Here is a 22,891-nt window from a genome sequence, read left to right on the forward strand (position 1 = left end):
AATGTGGATGAACTGTATCAGAAGTTAGTGCTCAATCACAAGATGATAGTGTTATTGAGTTACTATGTTGATACCTAAGCTAATGTGGACGAAAATGAATAACTTGACTTTGATCTATATCCTCATCATATAGAGATGGTAACTTAAGGAATGATATTTTGGGATCTCTTTATAGTTCTCCAGATGCAATAATTTTTTATTAATCTAATGATGTCATTCCATTTAGGTTAAAATACATAGGTTGCTTTTACAATCAACATATCGGACTAGAAAGAAAGAGGAAGCAGATCTCTTCTTTGTGCCATCTTACGTGAAATGTGTTCGAATGATGGGTGGCCTTAATGATAAAGAGATCAACCAAACTTACGTCAAGGTAATACTGTTTTTATGAAACATTGGTAATTTCAAAGAAATTATTGCCGTTGCATTTGTTATTTAAATTAGCACTATTTGTTTTCAGGTTTTAAGTCAAATGCCATATTTCAGGTTATCTGGTGGCCGCAACCATATATTTGTTTTTCCAAGGTATAATGTCCTGGTGTTCAATTATGATTCTTACATGATGATCAATGCTGAAAATGTGTTCAGTCCATGAATTTATAGGAAGAAATGGATTAGGTTCTTGTATATCCATTTAATCTTGAAAGTATGCTGGAAATGGAGACGAAGTTTTTATCTAAACTAAGGCTTAACCAATCCCTGGTGTTATTTCTTCTCCTTTTCAGTTGCAGATACACTTTGCTGAATTGGTAATTCTTTTCACTGATTTTCCGAGCAACCTATCCAACACTTTCTTGAGATCAAGATTGATTTTCTTATCTTAGAAGATAATAGGAACAAAAGCTGTACACTCTTAACAGGGAGAAGAAAATGAGCAGAGTTTGTGTGCTGTCTGCTTGGTTTTCATCAGTGTATAAGTTCAACTGATATTCTATTGTTTGTGCTGTGTTACTTCATTGCAGTGGTGCTGGAGCTCATTTGTTCAAGTCCTGGACCGTGTATTTAAATCGTTCTATAATTCTGACGCCTGAGGTATGCTTTACCTACAAGGTCGTGTTCTTTAGATTGCATGGTGAAATGCGTCACCTACTGGATTTACACTGTTAACCTTTATTCCACAAAATATCACTGTAAAAATGCTGGGGACCGAAATGATGACTGTTATTTTGCTGCATGACCCTGTGTAGCCATGCTGACCGGGCCTTTTGAATCTTTTTAAGTCTACAAACTAGATGTATTGTAGCATTTGATGCATGGTTAAAAGATTTCATATTAAGTAGTTGAGTTGAAATGGAGTAGAAACCTAGCAAAATTATTTAAATATAGTAAATAATAAAAATTTATCCAACTACCATATTCTAAAAAGTATTAAAAGTTTAGGCGAAACCGCATTGGCTGAAAGTGGTTTCCCCAAGTCTTTTTAAATATTTAAAAAAAAAAAAAAAGAGGAAGAATAAAACTGTTGGAGAACCGATGTTGTTGATAGTGGTTTTTCAAAAAGTTAAAAAATTAAAAAAAAAAATTGAGAACTTGCAGCGGTTCTCCACAAATTATTTAAAAAAAATTGTGTTTGAGAACTATAAAACTTAATATATATATATATATGTTTGAGAACCTCGACATTTTAGCTCTGACTCTCTATAAATATTTTTAAAAAATGAGCTTTGCTTGCTTGTTTTCACTCACGGCTGCATTGTTGCACCCGTGAGTGAAATAATGGTATTGAGTGAAGCACGTGTACTTTTATAAGTTTTATCACTTTTATGAGTGATAGTCTGTGGATGAGATTCACGAGTATTCTTGTTGCTTGTCAAGTGTGTTATTCAAGGCAGAATTCTAGTTGCTCGTCGAGTGCTATGTTTTGTAAAATAATTCTAGCCTCCTGAATCTCATCCACAGGCAGCACTTGACTAGCAACTTTGGCGGTTGCTTGTTCAGCTTCCTTCCTTATGGGTAAAAATTCAAGTGTTCTATATGATTTTCCTTCTGAAAAAACTATTGACCTGAAGCGGCGAGCATGAGGAGTGCACAGGTTGCAACAAAATTGCACGTGCTTTACTCAATACCATTATTTCACTCATGGGTGGACGGGGTGCAACAGTGCCTCCATGGGTGAAAATAAGCAAGCAAAGTTGTTGTATGCTGCTTTGCTTGCTTGTTTGCATGCGTCTTCTCAACAATATTTTTCTTTTTGAAGTTAGATAGCCGCAATTCTCAATTACATATTATTTTAACTACAGCCACTGGCTGCGGTTCTGAGGCTTTTTTTCTTTTTAATAAATTCTTTAATTTTTTAAGAACCTTGACAGCAGCAGTTCTCTGACAGTTTCTTTTTTTCTTTAATATTTTAAAAAAATGGCAGGTTTTGCCTAAACTTTTAACACTTCCAGAACCCAGTATTTTGGTCCCCTTTTTTTTTTTTTTTTGGTTACTAGTTTTAAATAATTTTGCCTAAAAATCTCTAGCATTTGGTTTCCAATTATATTAGGTTTATGAGTCGCATATGTTATGTAATGTCATCTACAGCAATAAATAACTTTTGAATTAACTATAGTTGCAAGATCATTACCCTTCATCAGTTTTTGATGTTATGAATGTCTATTTCCTCTCATGAAAGGGAGACCGCACAGATAAACGAGATACCAGTGCCTTCAACACATGGAAAGATATCATCATACCTGGTAATATTGATGATGGTATGACAGTTCGGAAGCCTAGGCTAGTTGACCCTTTGCCTTTATCTAGGAGGAAATATTTGGCAAACTATTTAGGTCGAGCACAAGGAAAGGCTGGCCGTCTACAATTGATAGATCTTGCCAGACAATATCCTGATAAGGTACATCTTTCATTTCTGGATTGTGATACAGACCTTTTTCATTTTCTGTTTCAACTGAAAAGTCCTTAGTTTAAAAATTTTCCAAGAGGAAAATCATATAAATGGTAGATTGTTTCTTCAAACTATCAGCAGTAGATTATTCTTTATATCATACTACTCATGGAAATATCAAGAAGGCAGTTAAGTTTCTCAGCTGGTGAAGGAGGCGACGTTGCGTCATGTCAGATTGTGCTCGAAATGTATCGACTTTTTACTATATTATAATACATGTGAATGACCTTAGCGGATAGCAATCGGTTTGTGTTGCCATAATATATGTAATACCCCTCCAAGGGACATCCATGTTGATTCTGTGAACAGTTGGAATCTCCAGAGTTGAAATTCAGTGGCCCAGACAAACTTGGGAGAACAGAATACTTTCAACATCTTCGCAATGCAAAATTCTGTCTGGCTCCACGTGGGGAATCATCATGGACTCTTCGCTTTTACGAATCATTCTTTGTGGTCTGTATCTCGCCTTTTGCTTTGTTGTCCAATACTTTAAATACAGAAATACAGTCTGTTGAACTAGTTGGTGCATTGGTTTGATTTGAGCAGGAGTGTGTTCCAGTTATATTATCAGATCAAGTGGAATTGCCTTTCCAAAATGTAGTTGACTACATGCAAATTTCAATTAAATGGCCATCCACTCGGATAGGAACAGAACTTCTGGATTACTTGGAATCAATTCCAGGTCACGCTAGTGGACTCTTTCCTCCCTTTTCTATCCTATTGGCATCACTATAGTAATGGCTAATACCTTTTGCTTTCTCACAGATAAAGACTTGGAGGAGATGATCGCCAAGGGTAGACGAGTGAGGTGCTTATGGGTTTATGCTCCTGAATCTGAATCCTGCTCTGCTTTCAGTGGAATTCTATGGGAACTTCAGAAGAAAGTGAGGCAATTCCATCAGTCAGCTGAGACGTTTTGGCTGCATAATGGATCTATAGTCAACAGAGATTTAGTAGAATTCAGCAAATGGAAACCACCCATGCCTTTGCCTTAAAATGATCTGGGAATAAAGATATTGATTATGGCTTTTCTCCACTATTCTTTACGCATTCTTAAAAGACGCATTAACCTTTTTGTGTTATCGAATTTCGTAACATGTTAGTCGTACATGTTCTCCCAGCGAACAAAGAAAAACACAAGTCAAAGAGTGTTCACATAGCGTAAATGTCTCTTAGCTGTATAGGAAAGCAAAATGTTCATACCCCTGGGTGGACAACTTCAACTTCTTGATGTGTGAACAAGAAAGATATTGTTGATGCATTTGCTGTAAACTTATATTTGTATTCTAGTTATTTCTCAGTTCTTGTCTTTTTAACTCTTCCGAACTGCAGCTGAACAACATGAAGGTTGTGTTTAGAACTTGTATCTTAACTAGAGGAACAAAAACTTATTGAAGATGACAGTATGCTGCAAGCCGCATGCGCTACAGATGATTTTTTGGCAAGATAACGATAGGAGCGGTCAGCACTAGCATCTCATTATAGCAACTTCAAGAGTCCACGACTAATAAACTAGTCGGGATCACTGCCTAAAACCCCCCTCAGACATTAGATGACTTCAATCAGAAAGCACATGCAGAAAGACAGGACACAGGTGAAACATCAGAATGTAGGTTAGGAAGTCATTTTCAATGGATGAGATACAAAGTTCGAGTGACAAATTTGGTCAAGATTCTCTCAGCATGGCCATTCGAGGTTGCTTGGCTGCTTAGTAGCTTTAACTTAGCTCCAAATCTTGGGTCCACTCATCATATTTGGTATACTTTGCCACTGATCTTGAGGGATCTTGACAGGGAATGTGAACATTGGGGTTTCCAATAATGCAATCTCAAGGCCATTATTATAGTATCGTGTTTTTTATTTAATTATCTCTCTTTCTTTTCTTTCCATTGTTTTGCACCGTCCAAGCCTAAGGTTTCTTGAAGTGATTGGATCAACAAAGGGATCAGCTTAAAGTGAGTGTTTGGTGACATATGTTTGTGGTGACGGGTACAATTCTAAGGTAGTGTTTGTTACACTTTCTGCTCTTAAAAAAAGTTGTAATTTGTAGACAAATATGTTAAAATTAAAATAGAATTGAAAAATGAGATCATTTACCAAAAAAAATATCAAGAAGTAAAAAACATTAAATTTGAATGTTTGGGAAAACATTTACTTTTAATTAAAATAAGAACTTTAAACCCGTATGTTAGATATGACTGCTATAAGGAGAACACAATAGTTCAAAATGAGGGATATAATTACATTTACATTACTGATCTAAATGCTCCGTTTACGCAAACTATCTTTGTTTTGTGGATAATTTCACATACATTTTCGATAACATCAATATGATTACACAAAGTACTCTTATTTTGAAGCTGTCATAAATGATATTTAACAAAAGAAAAAGGTGATGTGTGTAAACAAAATATAAGAAAGAGAGTATAAATGTAATTATCCTTAAAAATTATGTCGAATACATTAACCAAATAGTAATCGCAATTATTGTTCCAACACTATTTTTTCTTCTAGGGTTCCAAATTTGAATTAATTCTCAAAACACTCATAAATAATTTTTTTATACCCAAAAGATTAAATACTCTTTTGAAAAATTTGCAAGCACTCACCAAGTCTGGAGCATTAATCCTCTAATTTATATTGCCAAACCTGTACTCTACCCATAGGGTTTTTTTTTTTTTTTTTTTGATTTAATATATATTAGGTTATAACAACTGATCAAGAACTACATATAATCTTGATTCACTTTTCCCAGTCAACTTTTTGTGGGAGTCTGTAATAATCATATCTTTCTTGATTACCCTTCCACTCAAATGATCAAACAAGGTTTTAGGGTTTTTTCCCTTTTCTCTTTTTGATTTGGAAGGTTTTAGGTTTTCGCTTTAACAAGGTAGGTAACCTCAAATGCAATGAAAATTTTCTGCCAGCACAACAAGAATTAGCACAATAATTAATGATTAGTCTTAATCAAAACGCATGCAAAGAAGGAAATTATTCCTTTTCATTTTCAAGATTTGTAGGCTTTATAATCCTTTTGTAGCAAAAAGATGAGCTATGGTTGGGGGAAAAGTTAATTAATTATGTTCCCCCTGCATGATTAGGAGATTGACTAAAATGTTAAAGAAAAATTCCATTCCACATTGGTCGGTTCGTCGAGACGTGAACTAATATATAATAAATGCAGTATACTTGAGGTATAATGAGTGTATAGTTAAGAGAAAATACCAATCACACAATAAGTTTAATTTGAACAAGAATTTTATAAATTGTTAGGTGCTTTAGTTCTTCCTTTCCTATATTGAGAGGGTTATGTGGTCTGGCTCTGCAATTGGGGACTCACTGTCAACATGTTTGTTTAAGACAAGAATTCCAAATGAAATTACCAGATTTTGTCCTCTCTCCGACAATAATTTTTAGGTATCACATTATTTAATTGCATGTGCACATTGCAATGGTTTGGCACACAGGTTTCGGAAACAATTGACCTGCCGTTCCAAAGTTAGGACCGTTTCGCAATTAATGAGATTTTTTGTCCTATTTAATTATCATGATCAAAAATATCGAATTACTGTGATCGACTATTAATTAATTTTACTTTTACGACAGTTGTTTTTGCAAACGAAGCAAAAACATTATTCATAATTGACAGCTATGACAATTGTTTTTAATATAGATTATTAGTGGTGTCAAATTAGTACAGTTTTATATGAATAAAATTGATTATTATTATTATATCTTTTTTTATTTAAAATTACGTGTGATGTCATATCAATGCATTATGAAAAAATATATTATTAGTTTGTATGGTATTGGTTGAAAAAATCATATCTGTGCAAGCCTAAAAGCAGGTACCCCAACTATCTCTGCAATTTACACTCTTAATATTTATTTTTATCTGATAAATAAGTTCTTTCGTTAGTCAAAATTTACTAAATTTGATGATATTAACAAAAAAAAAAATTAGATAAAAATTCATATTTACCCACAACTGACTTATTATTGAGTTATTGCATGTCCAACATAAATTTTTTTATAATCAAATTACCCTTATATATTTTTACATATTAATGCATGTGAGGAGGTATATATATCTTCACCTGCAATAAGACAGAATATCGACTTTCATTCAATTTTTTTGCTCATGTCAATAAATTCAGTGACTTTCGACTAATGGATAAACCAATCTATTATATGAGAGCAAATTCAAGGATACGGAATGTAACTTTTCAAATCACAAAAGGTTTACGTGTAATTATACCAAATTTATGGAGACGTGAGTGTAATTATCTAAAAAAAACTATCTCTCCAATTTGCAACTTCATTTTTTTGGCCACATTATTAATTAATTAATTAATGACGCAAGACAATATTTTATTTCAAGTCAGATATCGCGACACTCCATCATTACTAACATTATTTGCTTAATTAACTCGACGCTAGCTGATCCCTCCTTTTAAACTATTAATTAATATGTGCACATAAATTTATAAAATTATACAAAATTAAAAAATAAAATACACAATATTATAGAAAAACTTATAATTTTAGTCCTGTAACTATACGGGGCGGCAATTTTAGTCTTAAGATTAAATTCAGCATTAAACCTTATAATTTAAAAAATTGACACATTAAAAATAAAATTCACTAAAAATTACAATTTGGTTGGAATTTGGGTCTCACGTCGGGTAAATATGTCAAATTTCATAACTATAAGGTCATGAGTTCAAATCCTATCAAGTGTGGGTTGTTATTCCTTTAGGAGTAGTTGGTTTTCTACGATATTAATAGTTCGATTTATTTAAAAAAAATATATATCTATAATTGTTTTGTGGAGCTCAAATATTAGGAAATAGATTAGAATTAGTTGTGAGTTTGAAAATAATGATTATGGTTTGCATCAACACTGAATAAACACATAATTGAGGTAAGGAGTGCACGACACATGCACTCACCAAATAAATAAATATATGTATGTATATATATTCTCTCTTATCAATAATAATAACACGAATAATAATAATAATTACTTGATGCCAAATATCAGACATGTCCCGTTGATTAGGAATACATCATCTCATCCTCTGTCCCATAAGTAATTTATTTTTATATCCCAATTCACTTTTTTTTTAATCATAAATAAATCAAGAAAGATATAATAAATAATTTTCATAGATAAAGAAATGTCATCACTTGTAACAAAATTGCATCAGCAAATCAAAGTGGACATAAAGTTGGTATCACCAAATGTACACACACACACACATATATATATACGCTCATGGCCTCCTCTTTTGTAAACTTTGGGTTAATTAATTCAGATTTTGTGCCATATCCCACATATAATTAAGTCATTAGCATTAATATTTAATTTCATAAATTTCGTTAATGATAGTAGAAATGAATGCTAAACATCTCACTTTTATCTGAAATTAGTTTAGTTTTAGTCGAAAAATTCAGAATTATACATTTTTTTATTGTAAAACATAGTTAATATCATGTAAATATATAATTCAATCGTACTTTCAAATAAGTACGTGTATACGAATTTAACCCAATAGTAACATAGACCAAAAATTTAAAATTAATACACCCATATTTACTTTTTTTTTTTTTCTTACTGAAAATTGAATACAAAAATTTTCCATTTAAGTTAATCAGCATTTTGTTCAATTCTAAAATAATGCCCGGACATGTGGGAGTTAAGTACGTAATTCTAATATATGTATATTTGATAAGTTGCTAAAAGATGCAATAGAAGCCCACAAGGAAATCGGGCTTACAAATAGCAATTTTACTGATTTTACCGGGAGAAGAAAACCAGGGTTTGAAGTAACCCAAACCGCACCCCATGCATTTATGGCTGGCCAGAAATTAAACAAGAGTCAGTAACAGACACTGTCGTCATGCACATTCAATTTCAATTTTGTTTCTCAGAAACACACACGGATATACATACACATATGTGTTAGAGAGAGAAAATAAAGGGCGGGTTTGATGAGGTGAAGTGAGAGAAAGTGACAGTGAGAAGAAGAAGAAGAAGACAGAGTTTGCATTACCCAAGAGGTGGTGTTGTGGATAAGGACGTAATCTGGCCATTTACTGCAAAAGCAATGTTAGTTTTGCTTCTCTTCTATTCTTCTATCCTATATATACCACCCCCCACCCCCCCACCTCTTCCTCCTCTTTCATCATCACCACCTTTCAATTATTTCTTTTTTTCTTCAACATATATAAATATTTATTCAAATTAAATATGAGCACAGGAAAAGCCCTGCATTTGGCGTTTGGAGTTTTTGGTATGTTTTATTTATTTTTTATTAATGTGTTGATGATCATATGTATATAATCATGTTCAAGAAAATTCTGATGATTTTCAACAGGAAATGCAACTGGTTTGTTTCTGTTCTTGTCCCCAGCGTAAGTACTTTTAATTTAATTTCTGCAGATATATATATGTATATAATTAATTAATAAACGTCGTTTTGAGATTAAAGGGTTACATTCAAGAGGATTGTCGCGAAAAAATCGACTCAACAGTTCTCCGGCATACCCTATGTCATGACCTTGCTCAACTGCTTGCTTGCAGCCTGGTAAGTAATTACTTACTTTTTCTTGAAAATGCAAATAAATTTTGATCTAATTTACTACTAACTGTTAATAATATATGAATGCATGCAGGTACGGTCTGCCGTTTATATCAAAGAACAACTTTCTAGTGTCTGCCATCAACGGCACCGGGGCAGTGATCGAGTCGGTTTACGTGCTGATTTTTCTCATATATGCAGCTAAGAAGGAGAAGGGCAAGATCGCGGGGCTTCTCCTTTGCATTCTTGCTATTTTTGCGACTATCGCTTTGGTGTCGGTTCTCGCCTTTACGAGCATGGCGAGGAGGCAGTTGCTTTGTGGGTTTGCAGCCACTGTGTTCTCCATTATCATGTATGCCTCGCCGTTGTCCGTCATGGTATATATGATCATCTTAATTTGCGTGATTGAATTCTTGATTGATTGGGTATGTGCGTGTGATTATGTGTTTATTTGGTGTGTGTAGAGGATGGTGATCAAGACGAAGAGTGTGGAGTATATGCCGTTCCTGTTGTCGCTCTTTGTATTCCTGTGTGGTACTTCCTGGTTTATCTATGGCCTCATCGGCAACGACAAGTTTCTTTATGTAAGTTGTTCAATTCCATCAACCTTTGTTTCTTCTTTGTCCATAAGTCCGCTCGTGTGCCTCCCATTTTCTATTCTAAATCTTATTATATTTTTAACGGGTTAAATGCAATTTTTTTTAAAAAAAATTACGTCCTGTATTTTAAAAATAAAGCAAATTATTCCTTTATCAATAAGGGTTTTTTTGCCCTCATTTTTTAAATCATAAGGAAATACTTTTTTTTTTTTTCACATAATGTTTCTTGCTCTTTTTTCATATACCGTAGGAGTAAATTGTATTTTACTCTATTTTCTATTTTATTTAATATATACAGACCATGTATATAAAAATATAAAAGTACATCGTAGAACACATATGATATATAAATATTAAATGAAATTCATAGAATATATAGTAAAATCTAAATGACATACTATGATATTTGCAGATTCCAAATGGATTTGGGTGTGTATTAGGAGCAATGCAGCTGATTTTATATGCTATTTACCGCAACAACAAAGGTGATGATGCTAAGAAACCTGCGTCCCCCACAGAGGGAAGCCTGGAAATGGGTGTTGCCATTGCCATTGCCAATGGCAAGCCTCACCACCAGAACCAACCCACTTATTTTCCTAATGACAACCCTAATTATTAATTAATTAATTTCCATTAAGAAAATTAATTTATCCTTTTTCTTTTTATTTTGGACTTTTTGTGTGTAATGGCAAGTGTAGATCATCTTGTTAAGATGAGGGTTCTAACGAATTGGGACGAGTCGATGGTCCGTTCAGGTATCTGTATCAACTTATATTATTAATTTATGTTGTTGGGCATAAAGACGAAAATAAATGTTTTATAATTTCGAAAGGTATTCCATTTTCTTAATTTCTTAGTGTGATATTTTAATTAGTTCAGAAGGTATTGCTAGAAAAATTGGATTGCTAACTTACAGTACTTGTCAATGAAATCTGATTTAGTTGGTGGATTAAGACCTTATGATCAAGAGGTCAATGTGTAGGTACCAATCTATTTTAATAGTATTGTTGGTTCTATTATAATAATAATTGATAACCGATACATATTAGTTCTTGATGATTGTTTCATAATTTAATAGGTAAATTACAACGACCTCCCATGATGTTGGCCATAATTACGAGTATACCTTCGTTGTCTGAAAAACTACAAATACCTCATACTGTTTGATGAAATTATGTAATCCTTGGATATATGTATATATCATCAACTTTGCCCTTACTATATTTTTTGCTTTTTAAAAAAAATTAAAAGTTTATAAAAAGTTCGAATGGGGTGAATCAACAAATTTTAAAAATTATAAAAAAAATTATCCACTTGGTTCATAAAAAAGTCACAAAATATTAAGAAATAAATAAAATTAAAATTCTTAATCCACATGGACATTTTAGTCAGTTCACCAAAAAAATAGATGGAAACCTAACGGATTGGGGTAATTGTTAGACGACCGTTTAAAATTAGGAAAATATTGATAATTTTTTTAAATAATAAGGGGGTGTTTATAATTATATCAAATCTCAGAAGTGGTAGTTGTAATTTATCCTAATTTAATTGTAATCAATTTACTTGAATAAAAAATAATAGACTTAACAGTCTGAGGAGTCGCGTTTAAGTATTGTGATTATGGGCCTAACCAAAGTGATGATTCTTGATGTTGGGCCTACTGTCCCTCCAGTCCAAAACCTATATCCTGAATAGACCTCAGAAAATCAAAGGCCTAAATTCATGCCCAAGCCCGAGGACCATTGCGTGGACATCTCATCATGTGAATAGTGAATATTTGTCATCGGGAAAAGTTAATTTGATCGAATTCGAATCAATTAGATGACAAGTATAATATATTTGTAGTGTAATTAATCTATAAAAAGAAGTAACAAATTACAAGGTAAATATATCACACTTGTTCAATAATTGGTTTGATTCGACCGAACTTAACATGAGTAAGAATTTTTTATTTGTCATCCATATTTTTATGAAATAACAATCATGAAATTTATTTATATAAACAAAAATATAAAGTATAGAAATTACAAAATGAAAGGTTGAGTTGTCAATATTGTTATAGAAAATATTGATAAGATAAAGTAGGATACTGTCAAAAAAAATTTATATGTGGTTGCTTGAATTATGGAAAATTCTAGCTCGAATTTGATTAAATTAAATTTAAATTAATAAAATGATAAGTGTAATACACATGTCGATGTGTAATTGGTGTACAATTTAGCAAAAAGTAACCAAATATATCATACTTATTTTGTGATTGATTTGGTCCAAAATTGCTTTAAATAAGAATTTTTTTTGATCTGTTGATATGGAAGTGGGCTAATAATTAATTCTAATTATAGTCTATACTCCAGAATAAATCGAGAAAACAATTTAAAAAAATCCGTTTAGGAAAACGGAAAGAGCAGGCAGTCCACCAACCTGGAGAAGTGTCCCCGTCTCTCTATCTCACACACCGCTGCAATAATAACAGTTATTACCTTATGCTCAAGGCACCCATGTGTCATTTCAACATTAATTAACAACTTCCACACTCCTACTCATAACACTTATCTCAATTATAAAATAATCGAGCTTCAAATTATACGGGATTGAATCTTCTATCATATTTTGATTACTCTCAGTATTATTTCATATGATTTGGATAGCAGGTCGTCAACTATTTCACGTTCTCAGAATGGTTTTGGGATCTGAGAAAAGAAAGTAGATCGTTAGGCTCGTTGGAAGATTCTCAACTAAAACCCTTCACTAAATTAGTGGAGTTCGAGATAGAAGGAAGAGGACAAATGCAAGTTGAGTATGATCTAAAGTGGGTTATGGGGTGCAATGAAATGTCTTACCATAAATGAATTATACATAAAGTATTTATAGTGTCTGAGTGGGTCCACTTGCATACTTGAGAGGTTCACTCGTATTTTACCACGTGTTGTCATCCTAGTCCAGTGACGTCATATAAATCAACAGTCTACAAGTGCGAGTCTTTAGGGTCTGGTCGGGTCGTGATCCAGACCTGATCGACAACCACAATAAGTGAGTTCTCTTGGTCGGCCCTGACCCGATATTCTAAGCCGTGGATATTGAATTTTCCTAGTATTCTTGTAATATTGTTTTATCTCGAGGGCATTTTTACTTTTTTCCATGGTTGTTCTCTTAATTTTTCATCAACATAAATTTGTGATTTTAAAATACCATTAAAAATCCTTCACTTAAAATCTGTCGTAAAGAGCAGTATTTATGATCGACTAACTAATTGTATTGAGACACACTAACCATCCATATATACTATAATGTGATAGTTGGTCATAGTTATCAATGCCAATTTGCTCACTTAATATACACATTTAGCTAACTTGAGCTTTGCATGCGTGTACGCACCTGGTGCCAAGGTCAAGGACTTTCTCATCTCATGCTTAACTCTTCAAAACTTTCACCAACTTTTTGCCAGCAATTAGCAAGAAATATTTGTTACGACATCATAAACCTGAATTTTTGACCGGACTCTAGTTATTGTCACGTTCCTACAAAATGTACATACACCGATTGCCTAACAAGTGTAGTTTGCGGGCTCTGCGGTGGCTTGAATTTCTACAAAAATTGTGTACCGAAACTGAAACGTCGTGGGGAAAATGGAAGCCATTGAACCTGGCTGCATTATTACCAGAAGAATTTTGATGTTCCGGGAGTTGAGAGGTTGAGGCCCGGCGGCTGCAAGATGAAGAAACTGGAATTGTGTATTGTAGTAGTTGATAAGCTTGATAGATCATAATTGAATGATCAGTGTCATAAATGCAGCTGATGACTATTTGTGGCTGAGTCGGACGCACGCTCACAACACACTCACGCGCAGACATGAGTACTTATATATTTCCCGCGACCGGTGGATTAGTTTCGGACCAAGTAAAGAGCCCTTGTCTCGAGGGCAGTGTCAATGCTGTATCTTCCCCAATTTCTTTGTTACAATCTTTTGATTGCGATTGTGCAATGTGTTTTCGTGTTGATCCATTGCATGCTGGAATAGCCGTACGTACCATGATATATCCATACTAAATTCTATCAACAAAATGAGATAGCAGTTCAAATACAAGGGTTCGTGTCTTTTTACGAGGCGGTCATGAGATTAAATTGATCTAAATACAAATTTGCTTATACTAGCAGATCTATAAATTTAAGTTGATGGGAAGAATTGTAATTCTTGTCGTCTGAATGTAAAAGGGGTGACATTTTTTTTACATTTTAATTTTGTTTGGCGTTGAAGAACAATACTTTGTTTTTTTAATAAACAATGGTATATGAAAGACATTCATCGCCAATTTAACCAAAAATGTCTCCAATTTGCAGGCGTAACATGCTATTTTCTGCCCAACTTACTAATTTATGACGATAAATGTTCTCAATATGACTGCCATTACAAAAATGAATTTCAAGTACACCAAACCTACTATTTCTTCGTATTTACACAACGAAAATTATAATTTTTCGGATATATGATTTCCAACTATGATCAAGAATTAGATGGTTAATTAATTTTTACTGCCACCAGATCTTATTTTTAATAATTTTACCTACCCTAGCTAGCTGCTTAATGGATCCTCTGCAGTGATGCATGAATGTATCCAAGAATAAAATAAAGAATGTGAAAAAAATAAATCTAATTCATTTGCTTATAGTTCCATGTGAACACAAATTGTCGCCCGATCGATTCAAATCTTGTTACGTCTCAGAATTCCCTTCCTGAAATCATCACCGACCATTTACGGAACTAATATAACCACAAAATATCATAAATTCAGTGGATTTAAATGTAGCAACAAGATCTTACTCGATTGATAAATTTATATAACAATTTTTCGGAGAACAACAAAACAATAATATTAATAAAATATATAGTAGACGTATTTGTGTAGATGTACGTATTAAAGTGGTCCTGTACGAGTAGAACCAAGAAAAAATTAGAAAAACAAGAGAGAAGGAAAATTTATTTTCCTGATGCATATTTGTTTGGACCACGTGTCGTATACTATGCTGCTACTTTTTTGGTGAATGGTGGGGATTTGGTGAATTAAGAATTAAATGATGCTAAATGTATATATACAGAGAGGGTGAATAGCAACTTACCCTATGTAATATTAAAAATGAGCACATTATCCTCTTATAAAAAAATGTAGCAATTCACCTCTCTTTCATTTTAAAAATCATAGGGGGGTAAATTGTTGTATTTTAAAAAATATAGGGAAGTATATCGCTATTTGTTTTTTCATAAGGGGGTAATTTGCTCATTTTCGATATCACAAAGAAATTGCTTGCATTTTCCCATATATATATATATATTATTTTTACCGTCATATGTTTTTGGTTTGGCCTTGTGCAATATTTGACCTTTGACATTATAGAAACAAGCAACTAAGAGAGAAATAATTATACAAACATCAATATGTAAAATTATAAATCCACACCTTCTTACGTGCAAAAACTTGTAAGTACATGCACCCATGAGATTAAATTGTAATGAAGTTGTTTTTCGGGGAGTGTATTTATAATATCTTAAAAAAATATAATGTAATACCTAATTTCATGTCTTAGTAAAAATGTGTCAAATTGAACATAAAAATACAAAAAAATAAAAAAAACATCCTTTTATTTAACAAAAAAATAAGCTGAAATGATTGACGTGAAGGAAGAAAAGGGAGAAGGGAGTAACTTCTAGTGGGTTCCAATCCATCACACATTTCATATTGCAATTCGACAATATAAAGTAGATTGTAGAGCATCACTTTAATTGAAAAAGTTACAACATTTGTACCTACGTAGGCCCTATTTGAGTTAATTGATGATAGATTGTTGATTAAACCAAACTTTTTGGTAATAGTACGCTAATTATTAGTTGTATTCATCATAAGGGCACGTTGGTTTCTTTAGCAGTTAAATTCATTTTGATTAAAAAAATATAAAAAAAAAATTCCTATAAAAAACAAAACATTTGCGGTGGCTAGTACCAGGATGATACAAGTGTTACTCATTTCAACATACACCTCCAGCTTTGAGTTTAACCGGGAAGGAATCTCATAAATTGTAAATAGTTGAAATTTGAATTTTTATATTAATTTTAATCAAGAGTAAATAATATTAATTTATTATTATTTTAAAATTATAATTATCTATAATGTAAATAATAGAGATGATTACATTATTTTCCTCTGAAATTTGGTGTAATTATACATAAACTCTTTATAATTTGAAAAATAACATTTAGTATTCTTGATATTTGTTTTCGTCTGGCCTTTAGCTCTATCTGTAGTCAATTATTTTTTATTTCTTGATATTAATAAAAAAAATTAAATAAAACATAATATTTATTCTCAATTGACTTATTAATGATGTATTACAGGTCAAACACATTTTCCTGACTAAATTAATCTTATAACAACAAAGATATGACTTTGTTTGGTTTCATTTTTGGGAGATTTTCGAGATGGGTTAAAACACATTCAATATCTACTTGCTTTTTTTCTTTTTTTATACTTTATTTGTGTGAATTTTTTGTTTTGAACTTTCTATATATAATATATATAAACACACAGATATATAAATATAATATAAAAAAGATATAATTTGACAATAAATAGTGATTTTCGTATTAAAAAATACAACATCAAACATACAACACATACACACACATATATATATATTAATATATATAAAAAAACATGATTTGACATGAACAGTAATTTCTGCTTCCCAAAATACAACATCAAGCATACAATACTTATTTTAAATTATTTTGAATCATCTCTAGAAATAAATCCATATATACACACTATCTCTAACACATACTTATTTATCTTTGTTTCTTTCTTTCTCTATCTCCACAAAACAAAACACCTAGAAAATAAATACAAACATTATGATACTTTATCACATTAATTAACGTACGAAGATATGTAAGAATGATTTAGTTGTCAAAAGATCTATTCGTCGTATAATAAATAAGTAATAAGTCAAGCGAAGGTAAATATAAATTTTTATCCGATTTTCTTTAATATCGACAAATTGAATGAATTTTGACTAATAAAAATACTTACTTGTAGATAAAAATAAATATTAAGATACTACGTATAATTTTTTTTTAAAAATCATAAGAGATTTGTATTTAATTACACCAGATTTAATGAGAATAAAGTGTAATTATCCCTAGATAATAATATATATTTCCCTTTTTTCTTAAGAAAAAAAATGAGGAAATTCAAGAATGGACTGGACTAGCTTTTTGGAACAGACTTTTCACCTACCTGCAAACTAACCGCTTTAGTAATTGCTAGAAAAAGGATACAAGAACTGCTGCTTCAGCCTGTTTGAAGGCACCTACTTCCTTCTAATGCAAATTTAACACCCAAGAATTCATTTTCATTTCACTGAAACCAAAACATGCAGAAAAACACACTATCCAAAGAGAGAAGAGAACTCATTGATATATTTTCAGATGACTAAATTTAAGTTTACCATCAAGTAATTATATTTACTGTACAATTTACATGCAAATATTAAAAGTAAGTGTTGTGTTTTATTATTCATTGGATGTGATAATGAAACCAGCAGAAATTTCCGTGTGTTCAACAGTGATGGAGAGTTTTGGTTGCAGAAGGTGACAAAGCAAAGTAGCAAATAGTTTTGATCAAAAGATAAAAAGAGTACAAAAATTTCAAATAATTACAGCCAAGCTGTAATTTTTCGCATTTTGTTGCTATGCCTGCTACTGTAACCCGACTTGTATCACGCTTCTTGCCTGCCCATTTTCTTGTATATATATGGGCTCTCCTCATCTTTCTGCTACACACACAAGGCCTTCTTGAAAAGTGGAAAAAACAGCTAGAAAATCTTCTTGTTTTCTTGTTCTTGGGGTGTTTCTTGATCAGGGTTTATCTTTCATTTGACACTCTCATTGCTGAGTTTGTGGGCTAACAAGACTGTGAAGATATGGAGAATACTCTACACTTTGTGTTTGGAATTTTTGGTGGGTGTTTTCTCTACTTTGTTAGTTCATATATGCTTTTGATTCTGTTGTTCTTCTTGGGTTTCCGATTTTCTGGTGTTATCTTTGAGTTCTTGCTGTGGTTTCTGAGGCTGGTTGATTTTCTGGTGTGTTTTTTCTCAAACAGGGAATGCCTTTGCTCTGTTTCTGTTCTTGGCACCATTGTGAGTTCTCTTCTCCCAATCTCCACAAGAATTCATCTGTCTGTTTGCTTTTGTTTCTTCCTCAAACATAACACACTGAACACAAAAATGATTAGCATTTCACTGTTTAGGATATCAAAATTGATGGGTTTTTCTCCTTAGTTCTTGTTATTAAAGGAAGAATTCTAAATAGGAAAACAAATCACAATGAGTTGTTGTTTTGAGTTAGCATACTCCTACTCTTTTTGTATATACGGTTCAACTTATCTTGAAAAGGATGAATGTTCACTTTTGTGGAAATCAAGAGGACATTGTTTGGCCCATTGTTGGAAGCAATCTTCTTTTGTTACTACTATTGTTAGTTCAAGAATCTTGTTTATCATCTCTACAAGGTTATTTGATATGTAATATAACATAATTTACCTAATAGGATTACTTTCAAGAGGATTGTGAAGAAGAGGTCCACAGAGCAGTTTTCTGGAATTCCCTATGTCATGACCTTACTCAACTGCTTGCTTTCTTGTTGGTGAGTTTCTTTAAATTTCTTCAATTATTTTAAGAATTCACGATGCCCTTTTCAATTCCAGACAGGCCAAACCTACACGTTCTTCCTCGGGGTCTTATTTTAATAGATTTATCCTGAGTTTTTGAACTGTATGATTTTAATTTGTCTTCTGGGTGTATGAGCATCCCTCTGTCGAACACTCAACTTGAAGCATAATGAACAATGGCTTCTAATTCTTACATACTGAGGATAGTATTACAAATAAGCTAAGGATTGTCAGAATGCAAAGCAATTTCACACTGTTTTCAGCTGTAGTTCTTCTCTTTCTGTATGTCCAAAAGTCACACATTTCATGAAAAACGTGGTACTTTGTCGTTGTACTAACTATGGTTTTTGCAAAAGGAACTCATATTAGGGCTTAATTATCTGTCATTTCCAGAAACAGTTAGTGTTAATCCTCCTGATTGTCGAGTCTATAATCTTGATACAGTAATTTGTTAGCTTCATATACATAATATGCTGAATTTTGCCTTGATGACTTTATAATAGGTATGGTCTGCCTTTTGTGTCTCCAAACAACCTGCTTGTGTCAACGATAAACGGAACAGGCGCTGCCATTGAATCCGTTTACGTGTTGATCTTTCTCATATTTGCACCAAAGAAAGAGAAGGGCAAGATTCTGGGACTGCTGTCTATTGTACTCGCCGTTTTTGCAACTGTTGTGTTTGTCTCTCTCTTTGCCCTCCATGGCAATGCCAGGAAGCTTTTCTGTGGAATTGCGGCCACCGTCTTTTCCATCATTATGTATGGTTCACCCTTGACAATCATAGTACGTCTCCAGCCCCTTCTTTAATGCATGTTTGCTATATCTATTAGTCTAAGATTTTCTGGTCTTGAACAATTTTAAATTTAACCCCCTTCAGAATTAAACTATAAGCATGAAGGAAATATTGCACATATTGCGCGTAAGGAAAAAGAGTGTGGGTCCTTAGTTCAAAACTTTAAAATTGTGTCTGCAATTATTTTGGTCTTGTGACATTTCTTACTCGTGATTTTGACATTAAAAACCGCAGAGGCTGGTGATCAAGACAAAAAGTGTGGAATTCATGCCGTTCTTCTTGTCCTTGTTTGTATTCTTGTGCGGTACATCATGGTTTGTCTTTGGCCTCCTTGGGAAGGACCCCTTTGTTGCTGTAAGTATATATTGGAAACAATGTAATCTCACATGACTTTCATCAGTTTCAGAGATATAAGTCACTTTATCATCATCTGTAAGTAAAAGAATGGCCAATTGATTTCGAATTCTGTCTTTTTTGTCACTGATCCAAAACGTTCCAGATTCCGAATGGATTTGGCTGTGGATTAGGAGCAGTGCAACTGATACTGTATGCCATATACCGTGATAACAAAGGCCAAAACAAGGGATCCCTGGAGATGGAGAAGACCAACAGCAAATCCCACCAAGAGAAGCCATCGAACAGTCTTCATTCTCAAGATGAACAAGTGTAGATGAGAGTCTCCAAGAACATCATCTCGACTGACTGTTGCCCGATTCCAGTTCATCTTGAACTTATCTGTTATGTGGAGATACTGCTTTTTAAGCCTTTTGTGCTCTCCTTTGACTGTAGGCCATGTTAATGATTCACTTGGGCCAACGATTTTCTATGCTAAGTTTGATAACACCATCATACTTGCTTTGGTTGAATGTCATTTTCAATTTCCTGTGGCTGAAGGTACCTGAAGCTGACATTTTGCTATCGATCTTCTTACGTCGTGGCTGTGACTTTAACGGGACGATTCACAACTTTTGTTTTGTAGTTATCCTGCTTTCTTATGTTATTGAATTAAGTGAAAAAAGTATGCATTCAAGAACAAGAGATGGATTTAGCCCTGAGGCCCACTATTAGAAGGTTATGGATATTAGCCTGACAGAGAATGGGTTCTTAGGAATGTGTCTTTTTCACTCTCTTTTATATAGCCAAACAGATTAGGATGCTGAAATCTGGCCTTAAAAATATTGGTGAAAGGGCTGTAGCTGTACTGTTGAGAAAGGCAATTCTGTTAAGAATTTGCTTCCTGTGTTCACGGTTGTATAATTAATGTCCTAATCTGAAGGACAAGTGCACAAGAAACATGCGAGTCGGTAGATAATGCTTTTTTCATTCCGCATTTTGTATAATTAATGTCCTCCCTGGAGTTTGTGTCTTGGATCGAATTTGGTTAAACGCAGACTAATTATATGACAATTATATTGTATTCATTGTGTGATTGGTGTGAACTTAACAAAACTATATACGGTGTCAGTGTACAATGAAACCAAGTACAGTGACAGGCTAATTATAGGAACACCCCTGAGATTTGGCCAAAACAAAGAGTGAAAATATTCTTGATTGCTTCATCTAGTAGTTTATAAGTTTAGCTGTGCTAGAAAACCTTGTGCACAATGTTAGAACCTTTGAAACTAAAACAGAGAGATTTGAAGTCATAGCTAAATCTATGAAACTATGCAGAAGGACAAGAACAAAGATTTGTCACACAACAAATGTGACAATCATACTAAAGTAACCAGGTTATCGATGAGGAAAGGAATATATATGTGGAATTCATAATCTTTTGAATTAATATTCGCTATCCGACAAAAGAATTGATTTGCATTTATATTGAGGTTAGTTTCAGATGAGGCAGAAATGGAAAGATGAATGCAGAACCTGAATCAAATAAAACAATGAAGCTCTTAGGTTTGGTAGTTCAGACATCACATCCTTGTCCTAAGATAGTTAGGATAAACCTATAGCAGCGCTAGCAGACACCTGCAGATCAGGCTGGAATATCGGAGACAAAGGAGGAGAGAGGTGGCCGGACGCCGACAAAAAAAAAAAGGGAAGACAAGACAGAAGAAACAAGGTAAGTTTTGCTAAGGGCTGGAATCCAATATTCTCTCTGCTGTCAGCTTCAACTTTGTACAAAAACATTGTTTTGTGTTCAAGTTTGCCAAGGATGCTGATGCTGTTGCCTATATTCTGACACAATTCATGAATGTCAACCTTCACAGTCTCAAGATGCTATGAAGTTGATACATTGCCACAATTCAGACATATGGATATTGCTCAACTCATCAGCACCGTCTAGAAATGAAGAACGTGTCACAAATGTTTCACTTTATGAATTGATTGTGGTTGTGGAGAACGATTCATTGAAGTATACGTGTAATGTGTGAAGCATTTAACTTCCGACATCTGTGATACCGGACACAATTCAAATTTATCGCTCAATAAATTCGCGCCTTCAGCCATTATATACTAATGGCTATGCGACAAACTAGCAGCTTTACTGATATAACGCGGAGAGTTATTGAATACAGCACAACTAACGAATGACTGGCAATTCCCTAATGTAGACAACAAATACCCAAAAACAGTTGGTTAGATTGTCCACAGGAATTACGCCAATTCCTAATTTAGATAAAAAGGTTAGCTTTACGGACAGAATACCGAAAGTGCAAGACTAATGTAGCACAGAAAATGGAAAAACTGTGTGAATTTTACTTTTAACTTCTGATCATTACTGAGAAATTTAGTCTAACTTAAACATATCAATGGGAACTTTTCTTTATGTTACAATCCACATAGTCTCCTCTGCAGTAGGTAATGTAGTCCACATAATGAGAAATTTTACACCTGGTAACAGTAGTTACTGCAGTAATGAGAAGCCCCATAAAACAAAGAAAACTAGCAGCCAAAAATGAGAAAAAGAAAAGGGAAAAAAGAAGTCAATGGAGGCTGAATTTGGAACAGATAAAACAAGGAAGATGTTGAAGTTGGTACTTCATACATCACATTCTTGTCCTGTGACAGTTGGGGATAAACCTTCAGTAACCACAGCAGACACCTGCAGATAAGGTGGAAGCTTAGAGATAAATGTGGCAGCAGGAGGAAAAGAGGAGAAAGAACAATGTGGGAAGGGCAAATCACTATAAATGTGTCAAAATCTCCTCCCCTCTCTCCCCTATATAATACACCCCTTCTGCCAACCTCAGAATAGTGAAGGAAAAGGACTATGAAACCAGACTTGGAAATAGAGGATATGTCGAGTCTGGGGAAAGACTTAGAGGCTGGTGAAGGGCTGAAAAACCTGAAAGGGAAAGAAA

At 33.3% G+C, this 22,891-nt stretch overlaps 3 protein-coding genes across 3 annotated transcripts in view; all 3 read left to right on the plus strand.

The window, feature by feature from the left end:
* LOC105179853 (probable glucuronosyltransferase Os03g0107900) overlaps positions 1 to 4,203 on the plus strand; it is a 5,248-nt gene extending 1,045 nt beyond the window's left edge. Inside the window, exons 2-8 of the mRNA XM_011103491.2 lie at positions 227 to 373; positions 461 to 525; positions 963 to 1,032; positions 2,618 to 2,836; positions 3,197 to 3,340; positions 3,434 to 3,569; positions 3,653 to 4,203. Of these exons, the coding sequence (XP_011101793.1) occupies positions 227 to 373; positions 461 to 525; positions 963 to 1,032; positions 2,618 to 2,836; positions 3,197 to 3,340; positions 3,434 to 3,569; positions 3,653 to 3,882 (1,011 nt within the window). The 3' untranslated portion in view covers positions 3,883 to 4,203. The remainder of the gene's footprint in view (positions 1 to 226; positions 374 to 460; positions 526 to 962; positions 1,033 to 2,617; positions 2,837 to 3,196; positions 3,341 to 3,433; positions 3,570 to 3,652) is intronic.
* Positions 9,034 to 10,897, plus strand: LOC105179860 (bidirectional sugar transporter SWEET1). The gene is made up of 6 exons (XM_011103504.2): positions 9,034 to 9,183; positions 9,268 to 9,304; positions 9,382 to 9,477; positions 9,566 to 9,848; positions 9,936 to 10,055; positions 10,483 to 10,897. The coding sequence occupies exons 1-6, from the start codon at positions 9,141 to 9,143 to the stop codon at positions 10,687 to 10,689; spliced, it is 786 nt and encodes a 261-aa protein (XP_011101806.1). The 5' UTR covers positions 9,034 to 9,140; the 3' UTR covers positions 10,690 to 10,897.
* Positions 17,886 to 20,876, plus strand: LOC105179868 (bidirectional sugar transporter SWEET1-like). Its single transcript, XM_011103518.2, has 6 exons — positions 17,886 to 18,078; positions 18,224 to 18,260; positions 18,670 to 18,765; positions 19,294 to 19,573; positions 19,818 to 19,937; positions 20,083 to 20,876. Exons 1-6 carry the CDS (start codon positions 18,042 to 18,044, stop codon positions 20,251 to 20,253), a joined length of 741 nt encoding a protein of 246 aa, XP_011101820.1. The 5' UTR covers positions 17,886 to 18,041; the 3' UTR covers positions 20,254 to 20,876.

The sequence above is a fragment of the Sesamum indicum genome, linkage group LG2 (genome assembly GCF_000512975.1).
Source record: "Sesamum indicum cultivar Zhongzhi No. 13 linkage group LG2, S_indicum_v1.0, whole genome shotgun sequence".
NCBI lineage: Eukaryota > Viridiplantae > Streptophyta > Magnoliopsida > Lamiales > Pedaliaceae > Sesamum > Sesamum indicum.

Coding starts and splice junctions, on each gene's coding strand:
- LOC105179860 (XM_011103504.2), top strand. CDS start 9,141: ATGAGCACAGGAAAAGCCCTGCATTTGGCGTTTGGAGTTTTTG. Junction 9,849..9,935: donor CCTCGCCGTTGTCCGTCATG/GTATATATGATC, acceptor TGGTGTGTGTAG/AGGATGGTGATCAAGACGAA. Junction 10,056..10,482: donor GCAACGACAAGTTTCTTTAT/GTAAGTTGTTCA, acceptor TGATATTTGCAG/ATTCCAAATGGATTTGGGTG.
- LOC105179868 (XM_011103518.2), top strand. CDS start 18,042: ATGGAGAATACTCTACACTTTGTGTTTGGAATTTTTG. Junction 18,766..19,293: donor AACTGCTTGCTTTCTTGTTG/GTGAGTTTCTTT, acceptor ACTTTATAATAG/GTATGGTCTGCCTTTTGTGT. Junction 19,938..20,082: donor GGAAGGACCCCTTTGTTGCT/GTAAGTATATAT, acceptor AAAACGTTCCAG/ATTCCGAATGGATTTGGCTG.